The sequence below is a fragment of the Panthera leo genome, chromosome F3 (genome assembly GCF_018350215.1).
Source record: "Panthera leo isolate Ple1 chromosome F3, P.leo_Ple1_pat1.1, whole genome shotgun sequence".
In the NCBI taxonomy this organism is placed as follows: domain Eukaryota; kingdom Metazoa; phylum Chordata; class Mammalia; order Carnivora; family Felidae; genus Panthera; species Panthera leo.
In genome coordinates this window covers 68,952,112-68,977,387 of record NC_056696.1, presented here as the reverse complement: position 1 = coordinate 68,977,387, position 25,276 = coordinate 68,952,112, and the positions used below count along the sequence as shown (strand labels likewise).

Below are 25,276 nucleotides of genomic sequence, written 5' to 3'. Positions count from 1 at the left end.
GCTGGCGGGCTACCCGGTCCCGGACATGGCGCCGGGCTCGGCTCGCTCCCGCCGGGCGGCGGACGGAGGGACAGGCGGCCGGGGCGCCGCACTCGTCCGCGCGCCCCGCTTTCCCTGAGCCCCTCAACCCGCCCCCCCCCCCCCAACCTCGCACCCCCGGCCGTGACCCCGCCGCGCCCGCCCGGCGCCTGCAGCGCGACCCCTGGCGGCCGGGAGGGCCCCCTGCACGCAGGCCGCCGGGCCTGGTCACATGCGGCCCAGGAGGCCCCGGCTGGCTGCGCCGACCCTGTGACACCCCTACTTCCAGGTTTAGGGGACACTGCATTCCCTGTTGGCTTCGGCCACAAGCTCTCAGTTCCCTTTTCTGAAAAAGACAAGGGCTTTGGAAAGAGGAAGAGGAGAGGGCGGCATCGTGGGGTGTAGGGAGAGCAGGGGGGCAGGGGAGCCGGAGGGGACACCACTCCCTTGACTGGTGAGTGCGGAAGAGCATGGAGGGCAGAGGGCAGTCAGAAAGGGGAAGCCTCTCCAGGCGAGTGGCGAGAGACCCGGGAGCATCCCACCGAGGCTGCCCAGGTACGGCCGTCTCCTAGGCGCTCCCGGGACCCAGCCTGAGTCCTGCCCGGCATCCACAATTGGTGTGAAAGCCTCCTCGGAGCCAGCTGCCCCTGGGTAAACTTCGGCCTGCGATCTCAGCCATCGGCCACCTCCTCACCCGGAACTCACTGCCAGGCCTCGGCACTGCGCCTGGCCAGCCAGGGCCCCACACTGTCCCCACGCTCAGCCTAGCCTGGACAGGTGGGGTGGGAGGGCACGGGAGGGCACATGTGCTGCCCTGGGGGTCCTCATCCAGCCTGGACGCCCAAGTTCAACGCTGGGTACAGATTCTGAGGCTGAGGCCCCTCCACAAACCACAACGGCGCTGAGAAGAGGGCCCCAGGACCCTCTAAACCCCCAGATACATATCCAACAATAGAAACCACGCCAAAGCTTGATATGATTTTTTTATTAACATATAATATATTTAATAAAAAATAATATCCACTCTGGCTCTCTCCTGCATTGCAAGGGGAAGAGTGGGGAGGGGCTGGCACCGCCCACCCCCCAGGCGCAGGGCAAGCCCCGCCTCCAGGGCTCCCCTCCATCCCTGCCTTCCAACAGGCTCTGACCTCCAGACAGAGGATTCAAAGTTACAAGTGCTTTAGGCCCTCCCTCCAGCTCCCCCAGGCCCGCCCCTTGTGCAGAGTTCAGGGGCCACCTGGACAAGACCCCTTGCTTTTTTCTCATTCTTGGGATCCCTCGTTCATGGTAGAAAGAGGATCTAGGGGGCAGAGTGGAGTCTCTACTGGCCAGGGGGAAGGAAGGAAAGGACCAGTGACAGGGCAGGGCCAAGAAGACGGACGCTGATGAGGCCCCTCACTGCAGCCGGTCACTGCGGAAAGAGTCCTCCACGGCAGGATCGGGCAGCAGGGCACAGGGGTCGCTCAGCATGTGGAGCCCTTCCAGGCCCAGGGGCTCCATGCGCAGCTCCTCCTCCAGCCCCAGCCCCAGCCCCAGCCCGGCCGCCGCCACCTCAAAGCCAGGCACTCCGGCCAGGGCTGCGGCAATCTCCTTAGAGAAGCCAGGGGAGGAGTCTCCTATGTGGGCAGAAGAGACGGGTGAGAGCCGGGCCAGGAAAACTCTCCTGAGACTCCTCAGTCTCGTGAGGCACCGGCAAACGTGTCCTCTCCTCCTTCCCTGCCCGTCACCACCCACACCGCTCACCTGGAAGAATGATGTTGGGCCCTGAGCCATGGCGGGAACAGTGGGTCAAGTTCTGGTGGTTGAGGGTATGGGGGTCCTGGAGGCCACTCACTGGCCCCTCGCCCCCTAAAAATCCAGGCCCTTCAGAAAAGCCAGGGGGGTCCAGCGCCAGGCTGGCCGACGGGCTCTCCATGCTGAACTGCTCTGGCTATGGACACACAGACAGACCCTGAGGAAGCGGGCTTCGGACCGGCGTGTCCCTTCTGCCCCCCTCTGCCCAGAAAAGCACCCACCCCACACCCCCATCCCAAGGAATGAGAGGAGAGGGTGAAGACAGCAAGCAGGGCAGCAGAAGCGAGCACGGGGCCCGGAGCAGGTGTGGGTGCCACACCTGCGGGGACAGAGCGCGTGCATGCCGGGAAGAGAGCCAGTCAGGGCAGCAGCCGGCAGAGGGCACGCTGTACAGGGACAGATGAGGGCCAGGGGCAGGAGCAGGGGTCAAAGGCAGGAGGAGACAAGCCTCAGACTGGCAGTGCTGGTACCTGGAGGGGGTGATCCCCCACCCCCACCCCAACCAGCTCTCCCAGTTCAGAGCGCACCGGCAATCCCACATGGGCCCTCCCCTGCTGCTAAGCCGGAGACCTGGGCACTCACGTTCCCCAGGCTGAAGTCACTCATCAGCCGGTGGTGAGACTGCTGCCCGTGCCCCCCGGAGCTGGGCGGGTACAGTAGCCCACAGTGCGGTGGCCTGCCTGAGGGCTGCATCGGGCAGGCCTGAGAGGACAGCCCTGGCTGCGGCAGAGGCTTTGGGGTGGGCGGCTGGGCGGGCAGAACCAGACTCGGGGGGCTGTACGGGTATGGAGGCAGCCGCTGGTCAGTGGGCAGTCTGCTGGTATCCAGGGGGACACCCTGAAGACAAGGAGAAAGGGAGAAGCTTAGCCCTCAGTGCGCCCCCGAGAGGAACTCTTGGGGTTCCCCACCCTGTTAGGCTGCAACCTTCCTCGACACAAAGCTGACGGTGCCACGGGGCGACCCCGGGGTTGGGTGCAGATTCCCAACGTGCGTATCGGCCCGGAAGGGAGCGAATGAGTCTGAGCCCAACTTGCTCGGGATTCGCTGCAGAGGTAAGTGGTTCCTAAGCACCGTCAGCAAGCAAGTACTCGCAACCCATCCCACAGGCCGGCACCAGGGCAGGGGGGCGGGGAGAGGGGCGTGGGTCTCGCTCCAGGCTCTGAGGGAGCAGAGCCCTTGCTGGCCTGGCCTTAGTCTTTCCTCCACGAAAGGGGACCTGCGTCAAGACGGATCACACAACACGCATTCCAGGGAAGGGGGTGGAGGAGGAGGGGCAAGAGAAAAGAAGAGCGGGCATTTCAGCATCGAGGAAGGAGCCCTCAGCTAGGTGCCCAGTCTGGTCCCAACTCCTCCTAACTTGCAGAGTAAGCTTGGACGGTACTTTCCCTCGGGCCAACGTCCTCCTCTTGAAAACAAAGAACGGAGCCGAGGCTGTGTGATCTGAGAGCCTCTGCCTCTGGGAAGTGGGTGCGAAACAGCCATGGGAGAGGTGGATGAGACAGGATGGCGACACGAGAACAGACAGACAGACAGCACGGGAAGTAGGGAGGGAGGCAAGGCAAGGACCAAGCTGGCATGTCTGGAGCGTGTGCCTGAGCCGGCCTGGCCTAAGCACGTCCCGTCAACTGTTCCCGTGACCCTTACAAAAGCATCCTCGTTCTACAGGTGAGCACGCGAGGCCCACAGACCACGGCAGACCTCCTGACCACCCGTCCAGGGAGGCGGCTGCTAGCGAGACGTGGGGCCAGGATGTGACCCCGGGGCCTGCACTCTTCAGGAGGGGGGCGGCGAGAGGGGCAGAGGAATGGAGGGGAGGGCGGACACGGGAGCTCAGAGGTGAGGACAGACATCAGGAAAGCTGAAGGTGGGAGGGAGAGCACTCAGCAGGAAGAGAAGAGGAAGGGAGACACAGAGGGAAGGGAGCCACGCATACCTGAGTGATGGAGGACAAGGTGGGTGACACTGTTGGCGAAAACTGTTTGGGCAGCTGCTGTTGGGACCTCCTGGCGTCAGCTGGGCCCGCGGGCAAACTCAGGGGGCTGAGGGGCACACGGCGATGGCGGGGGGAGGTCCCGGGGGTAGAAGCTGGGTAAGGAGGGGCACCCAGGGCAGGAGGCGAGGCAGAGGAGGAGGATGCAGAGGAGAGGGCCGGGGCGCTGAGTGAGGGGTGGCCCAAGGAGGCGGTGGGCAGTGTGTGTCGGGCCAGGGAAGAGGCAGGCAGTGAGGGGTGGCTGTGGGAGCCCTGGAGCTGGGGCTGGGGACTGCTCAGGGAGGCCTGCAGGTTGGGATTGCTCAGGGAGGCCTGCAGGTTGGGATTGCTCAGGGAGGCCTGCAAGGGTGGGTGGCTGAGAGGGGAAGGAAGTCCTGCACAGACAAAAACCAGAGAGGCCAACGTTACTGATGGGAGCCGGGCCCCCTTCTGCCCAGAACAGGTAGCGGTGACCAGACTATGAAAGTGGCAAGGCGATGTCCTCCCTGCTCTGTCCCTGACAGTGAGGCCGGCACGGCCCGCCTGAAGGCTGCCCTCATCACCTTTCTAGAAAAAGCCACACCTGCCGTGAGGGAATCCTGGGGTGGACTGGTGTGTACAGTCACAGGAGGGTCCCAGGCGCTCAAGCCCCCCACCCCTTCGCCCCTCCAGCCAGGCAGCACTCCGGGGAACACTCACCTGGCGCATCATAGCCCGAGCCCGGGCCCAGGCCCAGGCCCCCGCTGATGCCCAGGTGGGTCATCGTGTGGGTCAAATTGGAAGTACTGCTTCCCCCACTCAGGTTGGGGTAGGCGGCCTCCTCAGGGTCCAGGGGGGTAGGGAGTGGTGGGGGGAAGTGCAGGTTGGTGAGGTCAGGCAGGGAGCCTCCCGTGTTCATGGCGGGCGGGAGGACAGGCACGCTGGCAGGCTGGTCAGGAGACGGAAAGATGCTGTGGGGGGGAAAGGACAGAGAGGGGGACGTGGGGGCCGCGGTCGGGGGGCAGGGGGCTGGACGCCAGCCTCCCACGTCTCCCCCAGCCCCTCCGCCAGCCTCCCGGAGGTGCCTACTTAATTCCAGGGACTTCGCAGGACCGAGGCCGGGAGGAGGAGGAGGCCAGCTGAGGAGAGAAGGAAGAACCCTTAGCAAGGGCCGAGGAGGACCTGGCCCGTGGAAAGAAGAGGGACGTGGGCCACACCGACCTTCTTCGCGTCCCAGGGCTTCAGCAAGTGCTTGTCGTCCAGCAAGTTCTCCTCAGCACCATGGACTTGAAAGAGAAAGACTGGCCGTGAGACTGGCCGACGGAGCTGGGGACGCGGGAGTCCTGCACCCGGCCCTGTTCGAAGCCCCGACTCTGGCCCAGAAACCCCCTGCCATCAGTATCCACACACGGCAAGGAACACGTACCTTTGGAATCCACCTCACCATCCAGAAAACCTGCAAAGGAGGCAGAAGAGTCGGCTCCGGGACGCACTTCCCCGCCCGCAGGCTTGAGCCGCGGAAACTACTCCCTGCCCTGCCCGAGGCCTGGGCCGCTCACCTCCGCGGCGACCGGGCAGGATGCTGGGAGGGGCAGGGCCTGGGTAAGTGTCCTGAGGGCTTGGGTTCATCACGCTGGTGTGAAGGGCAGAGTCAGAACTTGTCCTGTGGGGTGGGGGGAGGCTGAGATGAGCAGGCTTCCCGGCCCCGGGCCCTGCTCCACAGGGGAAAGTGCTTGCTGGGACGGCGTGGAGCGAGGGAGCAGGGCCCAGAAACTGCGGTACGAGATGCGACCCGAGAAGGCCAGGGCCGTCACCTGTTCAGAGCAGATGGTAGTCGAAACAGCTGCCCCTTCTCTGCAGGGAAATTGCCCCAGGGCATCGTCCTGGGGTGGAAACACAGGGTCACCAGGAGGAAGGCTAGCGATGGGCAGGAAAGCAGGCACGGGGCTGGAGACGGCTGTGCAGCCCAGGCGGAGACAGACGGGGCTGGGCACCCAGGGCCGCGCCTCTTTTCCGGTTCTTCTGCTACCTGTGACCCGTGACCCCTCGCCCGCAATCAAGCTAAGGGATCTGGAAATTTTGAACTTCTCTCTGCCAGGACAGGTGGAATGGGCATCGTGGAGGCCAGCGGGACTGTGTGGTGTAGGCACCGAGTAGGACGTGAGCGGGGAGGTCCAGACACCTGAGGGCCAGGGCTCCGCCTCGGGCGCCCACTCCGCCTCCCCCCGACACACACCCCGGCCGGCCACGGTCCCCATTGGTCCCGCGCCGGCTGGGCCGGGAGGCTTGGCCGCCCGTGTCAACATGGCCAAGACCGGACTCTGACCCACCTACTCCGCCTGCCCCCACCCTCCCAGCCCCGCATCAGGAAGACGCGCCGTTGAAAGCCTAGCCCCGACCCAAGCTCCCTCCAGAGACACGTCAGAGTGGACAGGAGATCCGTCTGCCCTAGACACTGACCTCCGCCAGCTGGACTCCGGGGGAGGAGACAAGTAGGCAGGACTATAGGGAGAGCTGTCGACGTGAGCAGCACCAGTTAAGGAGAAGGGAGGAAGGGGCAGTGGGGACAGAGACCAGGTGAGAGAGTAGCGGGGGCAGCACAGGAGGCCGGTTCCAGAAACGAGCACCCCCTCCTCTTCTGCAAGGGGCAACAGCAGGGCCAAAGAAAGGAAGAGAGAAAGGAACCAGGCCCGGAAGAGTTGGAAAAATGAAGGAGAACAAGCAGACAGGGCGTGGGAAACGGGTCTACAAAAGCCTCTAAGACCGAAAGCCAGAAACAGAAAGGCGAGGAAAAAAAAGTGCAGAGGGACCCAAACCCCCCTCCGGCAGGAGACACGGAGACACATGTCCTGCCTCTGGCGGCAAAGAGCAAGCCGAAGACTGCGCCGGCCAGAGACTGAGGCAGGGCCCGAGGGGGGGGCCAGCGCTGACACGTGGGCCAGGGGGAGCCCTTTCTGGGAGGCCCGGAGAGGACCCCAGTCCCTTCCCACCGCGAGTTCTCCGGGAACCCCGCCCCACCGCCCTCGGGGAAGGATATGTGGCGGGGGTGGCGGCGGAGCGGGGACACCATCCTTCGGGGGTCTCGCTGCACCCGCTCCACCAGCCCGTGGTGCCGAGTGCTCCGAGACGAATCCAGAGGCGAGTGGAGGGGGCTCTGCCAAAAGACACAGATAAGTCAAAGGGGCAGCTGCCCGGGCGCCCGTGCCCTCCCCCCCACCCCCCAGGGCTGGCGCCCACTCACCTGGAACTCGGCCAGGCCGCAGCCTATCTGGTTAACGTTGGGCAGAGACCCGCCGTAATGGGAGCTCCTCGTGTACGCCAGTCGCAATTTTTGGGCCTGTAACTGAGACACGGAGGACAGATGGCAACGTCAGGGAGGACCCTGACCGCTGTCCCTGTGGGCCACCCTTGCCACCTGTGTGCCACCACTGCCAGAGCACCCCGGAGGGCCACCCGAAGAAAAGGCCGTGCTGCGGGACAGGTCCGCTGAGACCTGGTGCAGAAACTGCCCTGGCTCTTCCGCAGGCCACTCTCGTCACCACCACCGACGGCGGGCATCCCCCTGCCAGGCGGGGCCTGCCATTCTGCTTGCGGCCCGTCCCAGCTGGCAGCGGTCTAAACAGAGTCCCTGAGGGGTTGCCAGGAGCCCCCAGGCTAGTCACGTGGATTGACTCCGGGGAAGGGTGCCTATGAGGCACCTCCACTTTCCCCTCCAGATGCGTCTAGGACTAATTGGCACGTGAGGGGCAGGCCACGGTGGATGCCACGGAGCCATTATCGCTGGCCTGTCCCCATCCCACTCCGGAGGGCACAGGCTTCTAGGCTCAGGAAAGCCACACAGAGAGCCTGCACCACCAGAACTAGAATATCCAGGAAATGGCTCTCTGAGCTGGAAAAACAGTGCCAAAACCAAGAAGCCATCCTCTGTTTAAGTTCTCCCCCCCCCCCCGCCAAGATTTTAAAGTAATCTCTACACCCAATGCGGGGGCTCAGACTCACAACCCTGAAATCAAGAGTCGCACGCTCCACAGCTGAGCCAGCCAGGTGCCCCCTTCTAACTAGTTCTAAAGGCTCTGGATTGCCAGGGGAACCTTGAGAATGGGGGTGAGGAATGCCCCAGTTCAGCCTGGGCCAGAGCCATGTCCCTGACCTGACCCCCACCCTGCGGAGACGCACCTGGAGGCACAACCCTCGGGCTGGCGTGGTGTTTGCCTGTCTACACGTCTCAAGCCCGTCTGAGAGAGGTGAGCGCCGACTTCTGAGACTCAGACGCTGTTGCTAACCAAAGCCCAGGCCCGGGGCAACTGGTGAGCTTCCGGGGGTCATGTACTGTTGTGCACAGGCCAACGTCAAAAGCGACTTTCTGTTCCAAGAGGTCGGCCCACTGAGCTTAGCGGACACGATGTGAACGTTTGGGCCACTCGAATTGCTATTGTTGTGTGTGATAACCCAGCCTCTCAGTAGCACAGGCCCCTGTAGCTGTGTCTGCCTCTGAGGAGCCCTCTCTGCTGGCCAGATAACCAGCTAAGCCCCAGATGTCTTATCTCTGGCTTTAGGTTCTTGGGTCCCCAAGCCCTGGCCTCGTATGTCCACTAGACCTGTATGCGCAGCCCAGGGGCTGGGTGGGTGGAGGCGGCGTTCTGACAAATCAAAGCACTACAAAGACAGAAACCTCAGCTTTGAACTTCTCACGGCCTTTCTGTTTGCACACACAGATGCTCAAGTCCCCCCACACCTGTGCTGGAGTCACAGTCCAGACAGAGGGCAGCATCTCAAGCGGTGCCTCTCGCCCACCTTCTTGCCTCCTAAAGGAGAGCAGTCCAGGGGCGCCTGGGTGGCGCAGTCGGTTAAGCGTCCGACTTCAGCCAGGTCACGATCTCGCGGTCCGTGAGTTCGAGCCCCGCGTCAGGCTCTGGGCTGATGGCTCGGAGCCTGGAGCCTGTTTCCGATTCTGTGTCTCCCTCTCTCTCTGCCCCTCCCCCGTTCATGCTCTGTCTCTCTCTGTCCCAAAAATAAATAAAAAACGTTGAAAAAAAAAAAAAAAAAAAAAAGGAGAGCAGTCCAAAGTTAGATCAGGAACCTCACGGCACTTGGAGGGGTGTGTGTGCACAGGCACACGCGATTTGTGTGTGTGTGTGTGTGTGTGTGTGTGTGTGCGTGCATGCACAGGCACATGCGATTTGCCTCCCCACCTAACTCTCTCTGCTCTGACCCCCCACAAACTAGAACACACGGTCTCTGGAAACTCAGAGGGAAAAACACACAAGAAAGACTAACAGTTTAGGGTTGGACACACACAAGCGTACAACCAGAGTCATGGTCACAGACACGACCACAGTCAGCCCAGCAAAAAGAGCTTTCAAATATGGTATTTATGTTCCACTATGTCCCCTGAGGTTCCTTCCAGCTCCCTGCCACGAGGGATCAGTGCAACACGCTCACCTGCTGTTTGGAGAGTAACGTGTCCCTAAACAAGGGCTGCTTCCCAGCTGGGCCAACTCCCACCCTCACTCCCTCCGACAACCAGCCCTGGGAAGCAAGAAACCAAGGCCAGAGGGGCTTCAAAGGCAACTCGGCCAGGATGCTCTCTTTCTGGAACTACTTGGAAATGAATATTCCCAAACATGGAAGACCTTGCCAGACACCTCATAACCGACCCATCAAGCAGACATCTTCCTAGAAAGCTCAGCAAACCTGACCTAGAGCCAACTGGTTACCCGCTTTGGAGCCTCAAAGTCTCCACCTCCCCTCCACGGCGGCCAGAGCAAAACATCAAGCACAGTCTGTGCGCGATGGTCCTCACCTACATTCACGTCAGGAAACCACAAGAAATACTTGAAAAAGGAAGCAAAGGGAAGGGACGCAGGAGGGGACTTCCTGCCCCACTAGACCCGGCGCTGCGACTCAAACCACTCAAGGGGCCCTTTCCCGGAGGTTCGAAAGTGCCGAGAGCGGCACCACAGGGCAGAGGGAACCGACTGGAGGACATCACCAACTCGGAGGCGCCAGGCTGGGCCCAGCGGACCATGCCCCCGGCCCGGCCCCGCCTCGGGGATGCTGGCAGCAGCGTCCCCGGGGACTCAATCGGGGATGCGCTCTCTGCACGCGGCCCCCGCTCGCTCCCCAACCCCAGGCTCCCGCGAGCCCCGGCCTCCCCCCGCAAGCCCGTCTTCCGGCCCCTCGGCCCTCCGCCCGCGCCTCCCGGACGGCGGCGGCCCCGCTCCGCCTCCCTCCCGCTGGCGCCCGCCCCCGCCCCGCCTCCCGGCTCCCCGCTCCGCGGCTGCTCGTTCCGCTCCCGCTGCCCGGGCGGCCCCTCACCCGGGTGGAGCCGATGTCCATCATCACCTCCTCGAAGGCCGCCGTCTCTTCGGCCTGACGCTGCTTCTGCAGCGCGATCTTCTCACTAAACTTGCGCGGATTGGAAGCTGCGGCCGTGGCCGAGCCGGGCCCGTTCGCTCCCGCCGTCGCCATCTTCCCCGCGCGTCTCTCCCCGCCACCCTCCCGGACCAGCCCCGGCCCCGCCGCGGGCCCCGGCCCGCGCCTCCAGCCGCAGCCGCCGCCGCCGCTGCCGCCGCCGCCGCCGCCTCGGCGAGCACCGCGAACCCGGCCCCAGCCTAGCCCGGACCTGCCGCGCGGGGGCCGCCGGGAACTGTAGTTTGTTTACGTGACCCTTGCGCGGCCCCGGGCGAGCGGCGCGGACAGGAAGCGGACCCCATTTCCCAGCAGCCTTGCGGCTCCGGGGCCTGGGAACTTGACTCCTCCTCCCTGGGCTCCTCCCCGCACGGGGCAGGCTGGGAAGAGTAGTTCTAAAGCTGTCCCGAGGCTCCGAACGCGAAGGGGAGCGGGATGCAGGGGAGGAAGGGGAAGGGGAGGAAGGGAAGGGGTGGAGACAGGGCGGGAAGAAGGAAGAGACAAAAGGGGAAAATTTTGGGTCTTCAGGCCCGAATGAGAATCGGGAGAGCAGGGTAATGTCCCTGTAAACATCTGGGACTCAAGCCCTCTCAGACTGGCCACGTGCCCACCCGTTCCCCAAGACAAATGAATCAGATACTGTACAAATATATAGAAACATCTTTTATTTGGGTAACAAGTCCCAAAACAGGTCAGTTAGTAAAATAGATTCTAGAGAATATGGCTCTGTCCACAGCCCTCCCTCCCCAAAAATAACGCTGAGGGTGAGCCTTCCCCTTCCCCCTGGGGCTCCTCTGGTATAGAAAAAAAAAAAAAAAAAAAAAAGTTTTGGCAGTTCAGTTTTTATCATCTGGGCATGGGGTACCATGTCCATGTTCAATATTCCTAGGGTGTAGTGGTGGTGGTGGCAGCCGTGACTCTGGCAACCCTCTCCCAGCCCTAACTCAGCAAACATTTCTGCCCCCAAATAAAGGGCAAGCAGGGCCCCTCCGCTGAAGTGTTGGGCACGGTTCAGTGCCATCACTGTGCTTTTTGAGAAAGAGGGAAGAGATTTATTTGGCACTTTAAAAATAGAGAAGTGAGCAGGACTAGAGAAGCCAGAGAAGGTACCAAAACTGGCAGGAAGAGGCCGTTTGGCACTAGTCCCCTGGGAGAAGGGAAGCAGGAGACTAAGAGGAGAGTAGGAGCTAAGAAAAGTAGGGGTCCACTCCACCCCCAAGTGACAGAGGGCTGAAATGGGCTAGAACCAGCAGGACAGCCGACCCTGGGCTGTGCCTTCTCTACACCTCTACCCCACAGCAGCTGGGCACCTGCCTCCAGCCTTCCCAGTGTCAGCCTGTCCCTGTATGTAGTGTCTGACCCCAGATTCTAGCATTCAGTGTCTTCCCCAATATGAACGTCCTTCAATCATGTCTTCAGTGACTTAACTATCTCTTGTCCCTTAGGGCCAGGCTCTTGTCTACCACATCCCTCTCATGGGTCAGATAGTTCCAAAGACTCCATCCCTATCTCTGAGAACCCCTTGATCCTCAGTACCTCCCTTCCCCACTCCTTATTCTCATACTCTGGGAGAGGAAAGGAAGGTCTAGGGCACCTGGCGCCCCCTAGACTTGGATGAAGAGCAGGCCAGTTAGCAGGGCAAAGCCTGCGAGGAGCAGAATGACCTTGAGGATCCTCTGTTCAGAAGTGGCCAGCTCCTGGGGCAGAATTTCCAGGAAGGTGATATAGAGAAAGGTGCCAGCGGCCATGCCCTCCAGCACAGACTGGGCCAGCTGGTGCAGTGGCCCAGCCGACTCTGCCAGGGCTGCACCCAGCCCAATGCCCAGAGGTGTCATGCATGCAAAGAGGATCCCACAGCCAGCTACCACCTGCGCCCGCAAACGGCTCTGCAGCAGCCGCAGGGACAAGCTCACGGCCAGGACGCCCTTGTGGAGCAGCAGAGCCAGGCACAGCTCCATGGCCCGCGCCCGGTCTCGCTGCAGCCCCACCGCCAGCCCCTCGAACACGGAGTGCAGGGCCAGGGAAAAGACCAGGACACAGGCACGCAGGGCCGAGGGGGCCGCTGGGGCTCCACCCGCTTGTGGGAGCCCTGGCCCGTCGTGCCAGTGCTGCGGCCCACCATTTGTTCCCAGCAGGGCCCTCGTCTCCTCCCGAGGCGGCGGCCCCGACTGCTCCTTGTAAGCCAGTGTGATCTGCTCCATCACCAGGACCAGGAAGAAGCCCATCGCCAGGATGAACTCTTGTAGGGGAAACTGGAGCTGTGGGGAGAGGGTGGCGGGGAGCTCAGGGCACAGGGTGCACGGTCAGGGTGTAGAGGGGTCCCAGTTACAGACCCAGGGCCCCTCACAGACACATTTACACAAAGATCGTCACTTGGTGACACAGACACAGAGTGATACACAATCACACGGATTATGGCGTCCCTCACAGCACTACGTGTGGCTCAGCTTCAGCACTATTGACATCTCGGACTGGATGAACCTTATTTTGGGGGGCTGTCCGGTACCCAAGCCGGTACCCATTAAGTGCCAAGAACAAGCACAAAGCCCTCCTTTCCAGAGCTGACAACCCAATGGTAGTGTCTCCAGACACTGCCAAACGTTTCCTGCGGAGGGGGCGCAAAACCACCCCCAACTGGGAGTCACGGATGCGGACAGCCTGGTGACACGGAGGCTTGTGCACGCACACAGGGATCAGGTGTCGCCCACCTCACCGTGTGCTCACACACAGAGCCACACACTATCATGGGGCCATTGAGACTTACACATAGTCACACAGGGCCACACGCCACTCAGTCACAGCAGGTACATCAGTGTTACTTCCTCAGTCCTCAGTTGTAGGAAGAGGAAGAGCCCAGGGGGCCTTCCTGGCACCTCCACACAACTCTTTTTCCTGCGAGACTTCCCTACACCTCGCACTTGACCTTCCTCACGTCCTACTTCTTTGAACTATGGCCTTTCTGGTCGGGAACTCCAGGCCTCCTTCCCTTCCCAGGCTCTCTATCACAGCCTTCAGGAAAGGGGTGTGAGAGTGAGGGTCATTCTTGGAAGGTGGGACCCAGGAACTCACAGAGCAGGTCACATGCCTAGTAAGAAGGTTCGTCTCACTGTCAAAGGGTGCAAAACAGTCACATGGGGATGGGGTGGCGTGCACCACAGAAAATTTATGCCCCATAACTGAAAACCCCAGTTCTTATGGCCACATGCTAAACGCCTTCCACACGGTCGTGGGGCACCCCAGGAAGACAGCCACACAAGCCACCTCTCCTACAGGTATGTGATTGAACACACCCACACACGAAAGGTCACATGCAGCCAGCAAGGGCTCACCGTCACATGCAGGGCCGCCAGGGCTTCATCTATGGCAGCCAGGTAGTCAGGCAGGAGGTCCAGGAGACAGGTGGCCAGAAAGACACCTCCTGCGAAGCAGCTTACGAGGCTCAAGGCTTTTTGGCGGGAGGCTGGGCAGGAGTGGAGCACAGACAGGAGTGAGCGACGAACCCCCTCAAGCCCCCCTGCCCCAACCCAAGCAATAGTCACTGCCACTTTCCCCCTTTAGGTCACCCTCCTCAGCCCCAGGGCCTTCCCCTACCCTCAGCCTGGGAGGCGGCAGGGAGGCAGCCTCACCTGAGGCTTCGGGGCCAGCCCCCGGACGGCGCAGCACGCAGATGGGCACCAGGCTGCAGAGAAGCGTGAGCACCAGCAGCAACACTAGGGCCCCCATTTTCACCTCTAGCCCCACCGGCCCTGGGGGCTGCGAGGCCACTGCCTCCGGACGCCACACCAGGAGCTCTGGCTCTCCCCAGGGCCCCATGGTGGCTGTGGCTGCTCCAACGACTGTCAGACCTAGGCAGACAGAGCAAAGGGGGCGATGGTCACTTAAAGGGGGGCAAAGGGGAGAGCTGGTCAGCAGAGCGGAGGTCCCTCACCCTGCCACCTTCCGACCTTCCCCACTCAGTGCGACTCATGCGCTCCTGTGGCGGGAACGGTCCTCTTTCCCCGCAGACTTCACCCCTCCAAGTGGCTCGTTCAGGGACCCCGCGAGAGGGAAACTGAGGCGGGAGGGCTTGTGGGCGGCTCATTACCCTTTCACCTGGAGCTCCCAGACAGCCAAGGAGCCTGGGTCCTCTCGGGAAAGGGCAGGATGCGCCCCCTGCAGGAAGGAGTGGCCGGAGCGAAGGGGGTCGGGCTGCGCAGAGGTGTCGCGGGCAGCTCCGTGGGCCACCTGAGCAGGGTGTTTGGGGCCGGGTCACTCCCCGTTCTCGTTCCCCCAGCGCCGCGCCCGAAGCGGGCAGCGGCGGGCAGACGGCCACCGTCGGGGCCCGGGCGTGGAAGGGGTCGCGGCGGGCGCCCAGGCGGCCCAGCCCGCACGGCCCGAGGCGCACACTCACCTCGCCAGGGTCCCCCTCGGCCTCATCGGCCCGGTTCCGCCGCGACCCGGGCCCCGCCCGCCGCGACCCGCCCCCGAGACGCTTCCGGCCAATGAGAGCGCTCGGGGGGCGGGGTCCTACCCGGAGTGACGTGCCCCAGCAGCAATCAGGGGCCGGCGGGGGCGGGGCGGGGCGGCGAGGGGGCGGGCCCAGGGGCCGCGGGCCTGGGGCGCCCCGGGGCGGTGGGACGGGCCCGGTCGGCCGGAAGCTGGGACGCCCGCGGGCGAGGCTGGAGCCTGGGCCCACCCCCGCGACTCTGAGGTCTTCTTCCTGGTCTCGGGCACAATCTGGGCTGTCCCCTGGGAGGCTCTAAGACCTTTCTGTAGGCCTCGGCGCCCGAGGGAAAACGTTCCCGTCCCTGGACCGACTTCCTTGCTCGACTCCCTTCGTGTGCACCCACGACGAAGGAGAAAGATGAGGCAGAATTGGAAAAGGGAAATAGCAAAGAAAGGACATTTGTTTCTTTCTTTCTTTTTTCAAGTTTATTTATTTTTGAGCGAGTGTGTGAGCAGGGGAGGAGCAGAGAGGGAGGGAGGGAGGGAGGGAGGGAGAGAGAGAGAGAGAGAGAGAGAGAGAGTGAATCTCAAGCAGGCTCTGTGCTGTCAGTGGAGCCTGATGTGGGGCTCAATGCAGGCTCAAACTCGCCAGCCGTGAGATCGTGACCTGAGCGGAAACCAAGAGTCGCCAAGAGTCAGGCTCCTAACTGCCTGAGCCACCCAGGTGCTTCCAAAAGGGGGGCATTTCTTGAAAGGAATCTCTTCTTGACTATCCGTGGCCTGAGCTTTCGTGCAGCCTTCTGGCTGCCCTGTGCATGTAGAGACCTGGTGGGCCCCAGCTCAGGGATGGGAGGGGGAGAGCTGCTTTCCTGCCTCAAGGCATCTGGTTGGCTTCTTCCTGAACTCACCTTGAACTCCTCTGCCCCCAGCCCTACTGGCCTCCCTTCTGTTTTGTTTCTTGAATGCACCAGAGTTATTTTCAACTTAGAACCCTCATTGTTTACTTAGCCTGGATCCTCTTGGCCCACAACCCCTGTGCTATCAGAATGCTCTTCTAACCTCATGGGAGGGTAGGATACAAAGTGATGTAGGAAACACACACATAAAAATTAAATTCTCTTACTGCCTACAACCCCACTGACAAGTGACCTTCCTCTAGGAATTCAGCTGCCTCAATGATGACACTTTGCTCAGGGCAAAAGGCAACCTTAGCTTAACATTATCCCCACCCCCAGGATCCTGTAAGTCTACTTTAACATATAAAAACTCCTTTGGAAACTTACTTTACCTCTACCCCCCAAGATACCTGTTAACAATCATCCTTTAAGCATATGGCCCACTGATACACACTGAAGGGGCTCGTGACTGGCCAAACGGTAATAAACGACCTTTTCCTAACAACAGCTAGGCTTCAAGGTCCTAGGAACCTTGCTTCCAAAATTCCTGAGACTCACTTTGACCCTAACCCCCTCCCAACCTGAAGGTATATAATCAGTCACAGCCACCCATCACAACCCCAGTGCAGCTCTTTCTGCCCATGGGTCCTGTGTGCTTTAGTAAAACCACTTTTAGGGGCACCTGGGGGGCTCAGTCAGTTGACTATCTGACTCTTGATCTTGGCTCAGGTCATGATTTCCCGGTCCTGAGATGGAGCCCCTCCTTGGGGTCTGTGCTGACAGTGCCAGGGCCTGCTTAGGATTCTCTCTCTCCCTCCCTCTTTCTCTGCCCCTCCCCAACTTGCCCTCTCTCAAAAATAAATCAACTTAAAAAAAATGTTTTTCTTTTTTTTTTAATGTTTATTTATTTTTCTTTTTTTAATGTTTAAAATTTTTTTTAATGTTTATTTACTCTTGAAGGAGAGAGAGAGAGAGGAGAGAGAGAACGTGAGTGGGGCAGGGGCAGAGAGAGAGGGAGACACAGAATCCGAAGCAGGCTCCGGGCTCTGAGCTGTCAGCACAGAGCCCAATGCGGGGCTCGAACTCACCATCTGTGAGATCATGACCTGAGTGAAGTTGGTTGCCCAACTGACTGCCACCCAGGCATCCCAATGTTTATTTATTTTTGAGAGAGCACGAGAGAGACAGAGCATGAGTGGGGGAGGAGCAGAGGGAGACACAGAATCCAAAGCAGGCTCCAGGCTCTGAGCTGTCAGCACAGAGCCCGACTCAGGGAGGGGCTCAAACTCTCAAACCAGGAGATCATGACCTGAGCCAAGTCCGAGGCTCAACCGACTGAGCCACCCAGGCGCCTCTGTTTTTTCTTTTTAAAGTAAGCCGTACATCCAATGTGGAGCTTGAACTCACAACTCTGAGGTCAAGAGTCTCAGGCTCCATTGACTGAACCAACCAGGTGCCCCTTTACTTTAATTTGATGTGTGATCTTAAGCAAGTCATTTTTCGTCTCAGGAACATGATAAAGTAGGTGAAAGAGGGAAATTAGACTCGCCGACGATGCCAGAGGTTCTTCCCAGCTCTGACATTAATGAAAGCTGACTATATTTTCCACTTAATCATCTCTCCACATGCAACCTGTAGGAAGCCCTTTGAAACCTTCCTTGCTCTAGGAAAGATCCAGGCAGGGGAAGCTCTGCTCTCCTTAGAGCTCTGCATCAGTCCAGGAAGCCTGCTTTTTCTCCTGACGACTTGAGCAGGATGCAGGGAGATGAGCAGGAAATCTGAGAAAGTGCAAACAAGCGAGTACAAAGAACATGGGTTCAGGCGTCCCAACCTTGGTCCTACTTACCGACTAACCTCGAGAAAGTAACTTCTCTCTTCCAGCTATGACTTGCTATGAGAATTATGAGTGATATGAAAACGCCTGACCGTCTAATAGGTACTCGATAACTATGGATCCTGCTCCTGTTTTTACCCTCAGCACATTCCAATTTTCATGAGAAATACCAGTTTGAGATCTGGATCCACACCCCAAACTGTCCTGCTTTTCTCAGGGAGCTACCCTTTTTCTGAAGCACTACTGGGGATGCAGGCAGACAAAAATCATAGCTACATCATTGTAGCTCCATTGCTAAATTTGAAATGAATTCCTGGCCCTTCAGTCAGGAGGCCAACAATCGTGAGCTTCGGTATCGCTACGTTGCAATCATGGATCTCTGTCTCTTCGTCGGTGAAGTTAGGGAAGGGTTACCTGCCCTGTCTCCTTCGGGGCTGTTGTGGATTACATGCGAGAACAGCGTTTATGAAAACATTTTGTAAACTATACGAATGCTGTTGGTAATCATACCCTCCGTTGGCCCACAGTCCAACGAGTACGTGTGTGCAGCCGCTGTTCTTTTTCAGCAGCCCGGCGCGCGGACGGGATTTGCGCCACTCTCCGCGCGCTCAGAGCTCCTACTTGGGCCAACGGGTCGTTCCCCGTCGCCCGGCTCGGAACCTGGGCCCGGGAGCCAGGCAGCCGCTCCCGCCGCGGCCCCGGAACCGCCCTGCTTCCCGGCCCCGGCCCCGGCGCCGGGCTCGCGGCCTCCCTCCCGCCTCCGCGGTGCCCCGCCCCCTCGGCAGCCCTCCGGCCACCCGGGGAGCGGCCTGCCTCGAGCCGGCGCTCCCATTGGCTCGATACCCTGCCCTTCAAACCTCTGGCGTCCCATCAGAGTCAAGAGTGGAAAGAGCCCCTCGGAGCGGGGGAGGGGAACCCTCGGCGAGACTCGGGCCGTCGGGTTGCGGCCTTCCCACAGTGTCTTGTCTTCACCCTGCCGGGCTCTCGTCTCACGCAGCTCACGGCCCGAGAGCGGGCGCTTGGTGTGCTCCGGTCACAGCCATCGCCGTCCTTCCCTGAGGAGCCCGTCCAAACGCTCAGGGAGACTCGCTGTCGCTAGCAGAAACGGAGGCCCGAACGGCGAGGCTGTCTGTGTCTTGCTCAAGGCCGGTTTGCGGACGCCTCGCCTCCCGGCCCCCGGCTCGAAGACGCGGGCCCGCCGTGGCCCCTGGCCAGGCGCCAGCCACTCTGCAGTGTCCGGGGTCAGGCCGGGGGCGGGGCTTGGCTGGGCCGGTCCAGGATGCGAGATCCTGGAGGAAAGAAGCGCGGTGGTGGCCTTTCGGGCGGCCGGCGGGCTGGGCTTCTGGGGACGGGTAACACTGAGGTGGGCCGTTCATCTGAGCCAGACGTCAGGCCGCCGGAGGCGAGATCCCCGGTGGCAGGTGAGGCAGGGAGAGGGTGGAAGGAGGAGCGGGGAACCCAGGAGCTGGGGGGAGGGCGCCCTCACCCTGGTCCCGCTCTCTCTGCAGAATGGATTTCCGAACCCCCGACCTGCTGGATGCGTGGCTGGAGTCCCCAGAAGATGTTTTCTCAACAGGGACCTTCCCGGAGCCGGGACTGCACGGCCCACCTCCGGAGGCCCCGGGGACGAAGCTCCAAGAACGGGGGCTGCGAGGCTGGGAGCCCAGTGGGGGCCGTGGCTGTGTGAGTGGGAGAGATGCCGGTGGGGTGGGCGGAGGCGCAGCTGTGATGAGGGGCCCATCAGGCTTCAGCCTCCACTTGGAGACGTCTGAAGGCCGAGCCCCTAAAGGACACGTGATCTGTAACCATCCCCATGTCCATAGCACTCTGGAATTCTCTGTACACATAGACTCCCTCTGGTACTGCAGGGCCTTCGAGACAGTGAGCCTGAAGACTTCCTGAAACTTTTCATTGACCCCAATGAAGTGTACTGCTCAGGAGCCTCTGCTAGCAGCGACAGTGGCCATCCATCTGAGGACCCTGGCCGTCCAGACAGGCCTCCCGCCCCTCAAGCACCCAGTCCCCCTGCTCTCTACGAGGTGGTCTATGAGGCAGGGGCCCTGGAGAGGACGCAGGGGGAAGCTGGGCCAGCTGTAGGGTTCATCTCTCTCCAGCCAGGTCAGTGTTCCTGGCGGAAAGGGGACAGTGGCCTTTCAGGCCCAGCCCTAGTCCTGGGGCGAGGGGTTTTCCCAACCTGTGCCTCCAGCCAGGCCCCGCTGCCATGAGGGTGTGCCCTTTGTCTCCTTTACTCCTAGCCACCTGTGTCTCCCTCAGGTCAGCGGAGCCCACAACTGACGGTGCCTGATGCCTGCGTGGTCTGCGAGCTGCCCTGTGATGCTCACGACACCCTGCCCGGAGCAGGCACTGTAAACCCAGTGCCTCCTGCGACCCTGGTGAGTTTGGCCAGCCAGATCCAGTACTCCTGGATACAAAGACAGGCACCCACACAGATGGGGAAGGAGGCTGCGGGAGGGGGAAACTGATGCTAATCTCTTTGTCCCAATTTTTGTGGCATTGGCCTGAAGACCAGGGAGGCATGGGTGATTCTAAGTGCAGAAAAGGGCGAGGAAGACAGAAGCCCTTGGGAGTAAGGTGGCGATGACTCAGTTAAGGAGAAAGTGGGGTGAGGGAGTCTGGAGACAGGGCCCGGGAGAAAGGCCAGACCTTATGTGCACTTTGCTCAGCATGGCCATTGTTTCAGCCTTGGGTCTGGACATGGAGGGGGCAGGCTGCCTGGGATCCCAGCTGGTGACTGGCACAGGGTGTGGGGCAGCAAGTGACCTGTTCCCACTGGAAGCGCCATGCGGCCACACCCACAGCCCAGGGCCACAGCACAGTGGGCAACACTCAGCTGCCTCCCTCAGGCTGGCTAGACTGGTTCCTGCAGTGGGGGGCGAGGAAGGGGTCTTGCTCAGTCACTGTCTGACGACAGAGCTGCTTGTGTGCAAAATGTGGGCAAAGGGTTCTGGCCTCCCTGCAAGCCTGGCCGAAGCTGGGACCAGAATCCACACCAAACATCTCCGAATCGGGCTGAGGGACCTTAGGAAGTCCGATGCTTCTAAGCTTGCATTCGCATCAAAACACTGGGGAGTTGTGGCTTCAGGGGAGCAGGAAGGGACAATCAGGAAAAGGCAGAAAGACGAAAAATGGTTTGGCTAAAAGCCAAAGATCATCAGGAGTCAAAAGCAAAATCAAATTCCTCTTAAGTCAAAGTGAAGCATAAATCTTTCAAGGAGTACCAGAACTGCGGGTCACTCTGTCGGCAGGCTCAGGCTAACCAGATGCCCCCTACCTCCCTACAGACTGTGTTAGGAGAAGTTGTTCAGTCTGGTGGCCCTTGGGGAGTTCTTTGACAGGGGACAGAGCTTCCATCTAGAAAGTGGGGCTCAGACCCTGGGGGAAAATGGGCCACTGCCCCAGGGAGCTCCCGGTGGTTGACCCTGACTGGACATCGCACTCTGCCAGATGGAAGTTAACGGCAAAAGCGAACCATTCTAAGCAAACCTTACCTTAGTGAGTTGCTCCCTGCCTTCTTCAGATATCCTGAAGGTTTGGGGACCAGAACCGGCCCTCCCTAGCTTGCTCAGAGTCCTGAAGTCCTAAGCCTGGGGGCAAAGGACATATCACAACCCCTCTTCTCTCCCTTCTCAGCCCCAGGAGGCCCCAGACAGAGCCCGTCTGAATTAAGGCCCCTTCGCCCCTCCTCACTTCACAGTTACGTATTCCTCTCCAGAAGGCACGCAGGGAGCAGCCTCGTGTGATGGGAAAGACAGGACCCTCCCCCACTGTCCTCTCACCCTCTCCCGTTCTCCACCAGCTGCCCTGTCAGACCTTGTTCCTGACAGAAGAGGAGAAGCGTCTGCTGGGGCAGGAAGGGGTTTCCCTGCCCACACACCTGCCCCTCACCAAGGTAACATGCTTCCCCAAAGGGTATCCCAACACAGCAGCCCCATCCTGGCCTCTCAAGAGCCAGGACCACAGAGGCTAGTGGGGCGCTGAGGGAGGTTAAGGGCCCAGGACTGACACCCCCGGGCCCCCAGGCAGAGGAGAGGGTCCTCAAGAAGGTCAGGAGGAAGATCCGGAACAAGCAGTCAGCTCAGGACAGTCGGCAGCGGAAGAAAGAGTACATCGACGGGCTGGAGAGCAGGTATGTCTGGATGTCGGTGTCCAGCTCTCCGTGGGCCCTGTGTGGGCCTCCTTACCAGGGCAGGCAGGTCAGGGCCCGCAGGGTTGCAGAGCTTAGTCCCGCCTGTCCACACACCCTAGGGCCGCTGCCTGCTCTGCACAGAACCAGGAACTGCAGAAAAAAGTCCGGGAGCTGGAGAGGTGCCACGTGTAAGTGCATACATAACCTGCTCCTCTGGGGAGGGCGGGCCCAGGTCGGGGGGAGCTCCCACGGGGGGGGGGGGGGGGGGCAGGCAGGAGGGGCTTGGCGTTAGGGCTACCATGCTTGCGCCCTGACTTCCAGTGCTGGTGCCGGAGCCCTGACTCTCCACCCTGCCTCCCCAGCTCCCTGGTAGCTCAGCTCCGCCAGCTGCAGCTGCTGGCTGCCCGGACCTCCAACAAAGCTGCCCAGACCAGCACTTGTGTCGTGGTCAGTCTGCTGCCCGACCCCCTGACGCCCACCATCTCTTGCCTCCATCCCAACACCCCCAGCCCTGACCACACCCCCCTTCCCATCCCTGATGACTCCAACCGCTCTCTATTCATTCTGCCCTTGGCTCCCTGCCTTTAGTCCCCACGGCCCAAAGGACGTTCTGTTTTCTCCAGATCCTTCTTTTTTCCCTGGCTCTAATCATCCTGCCCAGTGTCAGCCCCTTTCAGGGTCTCCGGGAAGCTGGGCCTGAGGATTACCAGCCTCATGGAGGTGAGGCAAGGGCAGGGGGGAGCTGTTTTTCAGGGTAGTCAAGATGGGGGAGGGAAGTCCTGTCCTCTAGGATCCCCCACCTAAGGGAACACTCTATTACTGCCCTCCTTCCTCCACCCACAGTGATTTCCAGAAATATCCTAAGTCACAAGGACATGACAGAAAGTTTGGAGACCACAGTAGTAGAGTCCAGACCAGGGGGGCCACTTAAGGCCAAGGGTGAAAATGGCTCAACAAGGACATTGCTTGAGAAGATGGGAGGGAAGACAGGCCCCAATGGGCACGCAGGAGCTGTGCTGCACGCGGAAGAGATGTGAACCCACCTGCTTCCCGGCCACAAGAAGGAATCCAGGATCCCTCGTGGCTCTTGTTCCCCCTGGGTGTCCCATTCAGAATTCTTTGGCTTCAAGGGTCTGAATCATTTCTGGACGTCCTAAATGTCTGTACCCTGAGGCACAGGCTACATGAGACATTTCCAATACTTTATACATCTGCAACTTTATTTCTTCTTTGGGGTTAGGGTTGAGGGGAAACAGGTTTTGGCTGAGAAATAAACTTTTTTGCTGAAATTGTATCCTGAAAGTTTTAAATAAGTAGCAGGAGGAGAAGATAGGTAGTCGGTAACCTGGGGTGTAAAGTTGCCACCGTTTCCATGCCTGCTGCCATGACTTCCGGTCCCAAACCAAATTACAGTAGGGAAGGGAACCATTCTACTTACTTTGCTGGTTAACGATCTAGACAGGAAACGCAGAAAGGGGCGCCACCACCAGTCTCCCAGAATGAGGGGCACAAGTCTCTGTCTGAGGCAGGGTCCCTAAAGACCCCTGTCAAAGGGCAGAAGGTCACTATATGGACTCGATTTGCTTCCGGACCTTTTCCAGAGCTTTTCTGTCCAGCTGTCGCTGACGAACGATGACAAGGCAAGCGAAGACCAAGGCCACACCCACGACAGCCCCTTCAAATTTCCAGAATAAGTGCTGCTCCATCAGAGCTGAGCGGCAGCTAAGAGCAGGAAGAAATAGTTATTCCCAGGGAACGCTGGACAACCTCTCCCTCTCATCGCCCTTCTACTCAAGCCCCACCAAGACACAATCTGGCGGGAAAAGAGAAAGCTACTGGAAGCCTTCTAACGTGTTCACCGCACGCAAATCCCACTCAAATATATCATCCAGCTTCTTTCTGGTGTGGTCGTGAACACAGCTGGCATTAACCCGCACAATAGGACCGGTGATCCAGAAACAGAACTGGGACTTGGGTTCACATACTTTGCCCCCCTTCCAATATGCCAGGCTACCTCCAGAGGGACAGAAAAACCTGGGTGAACTACCTAAAATCACAGGAACAGAGGAGCTGACCTAGGTTTCAAGAAGAGAAATGGTACTTGCCTTTTCAACTCATTTCTCTTAGATGAGCTGCATGTGATTTTCTCCACGTACCCTGTGGAACCACACTCAGGAGTGGTCTTCTGTCAGGAGAAAAGGACCAAAGAACAGGTTACGAAAGGGCAGCAGCAAAAGCATGAGGAGTGTCACTCAGAAGGGGCAGGTGCCCAACTGATAAGGCTCCAAGCTGGTGGTCAACAGAGAACCAACAAGGGTTCTGATGGGGATGCTGGATGTGCCGGAGGCATGAGAAATGCATTAAAAAGAACACCTCAGGGGCAGGTTCCAGAGCCTGCTGGATTAAAAATGATCATGATTGGGGCACCCGGCTGGCTCAGTGGGTGGACCCTGCAATTCTTGATCTCAGGGTTGTGAGTTCCAGCCCCAAGTTGGGCATCGAGATTTCTTCTTTTTCTCTTTTCTTTCTTTCTTTCTTTCTTTCTTTCTTTCTTTTTTATGAATAGGACTATTAGGTGAACGTTGCCATTGACTTAGAAAGGAAAGGGCACATTTTAAGGGGGGGAAACAAGTTCAAATGTGGACATACACTGAAACTGCAAGAACACAAAGACGACGCAAAGTCACATTTCGTAAAACCGAGAGGGACTAGATATGACAAAAACGGGACAACAGATACTCACAGCCTGGAAATTAGAGCACGGAGCACATTCTTCTGCCACCACAAACTCTTCCACCAGCCAGCACGGCAAATTTGAGGTGCTCACTAAAAGGGGAGACAAATGCCAGCCCCAGACCCAGAAGGTATTTCCCCCAAAGGTTCCGCCCAGCCGACTTCCCAGCACAGCTACAAGCCTTCATTCCGCGTGGCGCCACCCCTTCCCACCTGTGCTCCCGGTAAGGGGAGGACGTCAAAAGAAAACAGAACTATGGGGGTGTCGGGTTACCACACCAGCACCCACCTGACAGCTTCTCCGCCCGCACCGGAGCCTCGGCTTGGCTGCAGCGACGGGGAGGGAGGAAGGGTGGGGGTGGGGAGGCGAGAGTCAGAAGCCGGCAAACAGGGAACTCCCGACCTCCGCGGAGCCTGCTCCCGGACTCCGCCCCCCCCCCCAGGGGCGTGGACGAGGCGATCCTCCCGCCCCCTCCGCTTCCCAGCCCTCGGCCTCTCCTTACCAGAGCTTCAAGGTGAAAGCGCAGAGCAGCCAGCACAGGTGGCTGCCCTGGGGGAGGCTACGCCTCCCTGCGCCTGTAGGCATGGGGTGCTCGGGGTCGCGCCTGTGGGGACGGAGGGACTGGCCTCGCGCCCGGTCGGAGCGCCGACACCGCAGCCCTCGGGAGGTTCCAGATCAGGGCTGAGAGGTGCTGCAGTTGCCTGTCAGGGCAAAGGCTTTATTGGGACGTCCCCATGGCCACGGCAAGAAAAGCCGGCACGCACTTGCGGGGCTGGGCCGTGAGCTCACTTCTTCGCACCCCCTCGGCCCTCGGGAGAGGCCGAGGGACGTACGGCCTAGCACCCCGTCACCTCCGGGGCCGTCCCTGCCGCGGCCATCTTGCCCCGCGGAGGATACCGGGACCGCGGGGGATGCCGGGACCGCGGAGGGTTCCAGCGGCTCTTCCGGTCGGCGCAGGCGCGCGGGTCGCGGCCGCCGGGACTCGTCGTCTGGGCAGGTGGCCCTCAGTCTCCGCTCCGTGCGACTCGGGCTTCCGGCGTCGAGCTCGGCGCGCCGCGGCCTGACGGTC

At 60.2% G+C, this 25,276-nt stretch overlaps 4 protein-coding genes across 8 annotated transcripts; 1 reads left to right on the top strand and 3 right to left on the bottom strand.

Moving 5' to 3' along the window:
• Positions 1-1,042: 1,042 nt before the first annotated feature.
• On the bottom strand, positions 1,043-10,280 carry CRTC2 (CREB regulated transcription coactivator 2). Its single transcript, XM_042925561.1, has 14 exons — positions 10,079-10,280; positions 7,002-7,103; positions 6,798-6,914; positions 6,221-6,282; positions 5,575-5,643; positions 5,320-5,423; positions 5,187-5,216; positions 4,982-5,046; positions 4,850-4,899; positions 4,481-4,731; positions 3,746-4,176; positions 2,395-2,649; positions 1,762-1,948; positions 1,043-1,634 (listed from the first exon to the last, which is right to left on the bottom strand). The coding sequence occupies exons 1-14, from the start codon at positions 10,229-10,231 to the stop codon at positions 1,414-1,416; spliced, it is 2,097 nt and encodes a 698-aa protein (XP_042781495.1). The 5' UTR covers positions 10,232-10,280; the 3' UTR covers positions 1,043-1,413.
• Positions 10,281-10,819: 539 nt separating this feature from the next.
• SLC39A1 (solute carrier family 39 member 1) lies at positions 10,820-14,593 on the bottom strand. Of its 3 annotated transcripts, XM_042925890.1 has the most exons (5): positions 14,562-14,588; positions 14,256-14,395; positions 13,798-14,016; positions 13,501-13,631; positions 10,820-12,429 (listed from the first exon to the last, which is right to left on the bottom strand). In XM_042925890.1, the coding sequence occupies exons 3-5, from the start codon at positions 13,982-13,984 to the stop codon at positions 11,776-11,778; spliced, it is 972 nt and encodes a 323-aa protein (XP_042781824.1). In that variant the 5' UTR covers positions 13,985-14,016; positions 14,256-14,395; positions 14,562-14,588; the 3' UTR covers positions 10,820-11,775. The 3 variants fall into 3 exon arrangements, with proteins under 3 accessions (XP_042781824.1, XP_042781825.1, XP_042781823.1); XM_042925891.1 differs by lacking the exon at positions 14,256-14,395 and having other exon boundaries at positions 14,562-14,593; XM_042925889.1 differs by having other exon boundaries at positions 14,256-14,586.
• A 3,682-nt stretch (positions 14,594-18,275) lies between these two features.
• On the top strand, positions 18,276-22,767 carry CREB3L4 (cAMP responsive element binding protein 3 like 4). 3 transcript variants are annotated; one of them, XR_006198891.1, is made up of 10 exons: positions 18,276-18,747; positions 18,903-19,009; positions 19,195-19,444; positions 19,601-19,719; positions 21,144-21,236; positions 21,367-21,473; positions 21,593-21,661; positions 21,836-21,920; positions 22,062-22,193; positions 22,317-22,407. XR_006198891.1 is itself a non-coding variant. In XM_042925410.1 (10 exons), exons 1-10 carry the CDS (start codon positions 18,606-18,608, stop codon positions 22,508-22,510), a joined length of 1,263 nt encoding a protein of 420 aa, XP_042781344.1. In that variant the 5' UTR covers positions 18,276-18,605; the 3' UTR covers positions 22,511-22,767. The 3 variants fall into 3 exon arrangements, 2 of the variants coding, with proteins under 2 accessions (XP_042781344.1, XP_042781345.1); XM_042925410.1 differs by having other exon boundaries at positions 22,097-22,193; positions 22,317-22,767; XM_042925411.1 differs by having other exon boundaries at positions 18,655-18,747; positions 18,835-19,009; positions 22,097-22,193; positions 22,317-22,767.
• On the bottom strand, positions 22,673-24,896 carry JTB (jumping translocation breakpoint). Its single transcript, XM_042925437.1, has 5 exons — positions 24,710-24,896; positions 24,496-24,533; positions 24,217-24,299; positions 23,579-23,658; positions 22,673-23,195 (listed from the first exon to the last, which is right to left on the bottom strand). Exons 1-5 carry the CDS (start codon positions 24,790-24,792, stop codon positions 23,039-23,041), a joined length of 441 nt encoding a protein of 146 aa, XP_042781371.1. The 5' UTR covers positions 24,793-24,896; the 3' UTR covers positions 22,673-23,038.
• Positions 24,897-25,276: the final 380 nt, after the last annotated feature.

Excerpts from the sequence above, each read along its gene's own strand:
- CRTC2 (XM_042925561.1), bottom strand. The coding sequence starts at position 10,231 with ATGGCGACGGCGGGAGCGAACGGGCCCGGCTCGGCCACGGCCGCAGCT. Across the intron at positions 7,104-10,078 it reads TGGACATCGGCTCCACCCGG|TTACAGGCCCAAAAATTGCG; the intron begins GTGAGGGGCCGC and ends TCCGTGTCTCAG. Across the intron at positions 2,650-3,745 it reads CCTTGTCCTCCATCACTCAG|GGTGTCCCCCTGGATACCAG; the intron begins GTATGCGTGGCT and ends CCTTGTCTTCAG.
- SLC39A1 (XM_042925891.1), bottom strand. The coding sequence starts at position 13,984 with ATGGGGCCCTGGGGAGAGCCAGAGCTCCTGGTGTGGCGTCCGGAGGCA. Across the intron at positions 13,632-13,797 it reads GGCTGGCCCCGAAGCCTCAG|CCTCCCGCCAAAAAGCCTTG; the intron begins GTGAGGCTGCCT and ends ACTCCTGCCCAG. Across the intron at positions 12,430-13,500 it reads TGGCGGCCCTGCATGTGACG|CTCCAGTTTCCCCTACAAGA; the intron begins GTGAGCCCTTGC and ends CTCTCCCCACAG.
- CREB3L4 (XM_042925410.1), top strand. The coding sequence starts at position 18,606 with ATGCGAGATCCTGGAGGAAAGAAGCGCGGTGGTGGCCTTTCGGGCGGC. Across the intron at positions 18,748-18,902 it reads GGCGAGATCCCCGGTGGCAG|GGACCTTCCCGGAGCCGGGA; the intron begins GTGAGGCAGGGA and ends TTTTCTCAACAG. Across the intron at positions 21,921-22,096 it reads AGACCAGCACTTGTGTCGTG|ATCCTTCTTTTTTCCCTGGC; the intron begins GTCAGTCTGCTG and ends TGTTTTCTCCAG.
- JTB (XM_042925437.1), bottom strand. The coding sequence starts at position 24,792 with ATGCCTACAGGCGCAGGGAGGCGTAGCCTCCCCCAGGGCAGCCACCTG. Across the intron at positions 24,534-24,709 it reads GCTTTCACCTTGAAGCTCTG|CCAAGCCGAGGCTCCGGTGC; the intron begins GTAAGGAGAGGC and ends CCGTCGCTGCAG. Across the intron at positions 24,300-24,495 it reads GCGGGCGGAGAAGCTGTCAG|TGAGCACCTCAAATTTGCCG; the intron begins GTGGGTGCTGGT and ends CTCCCCTTTTAG.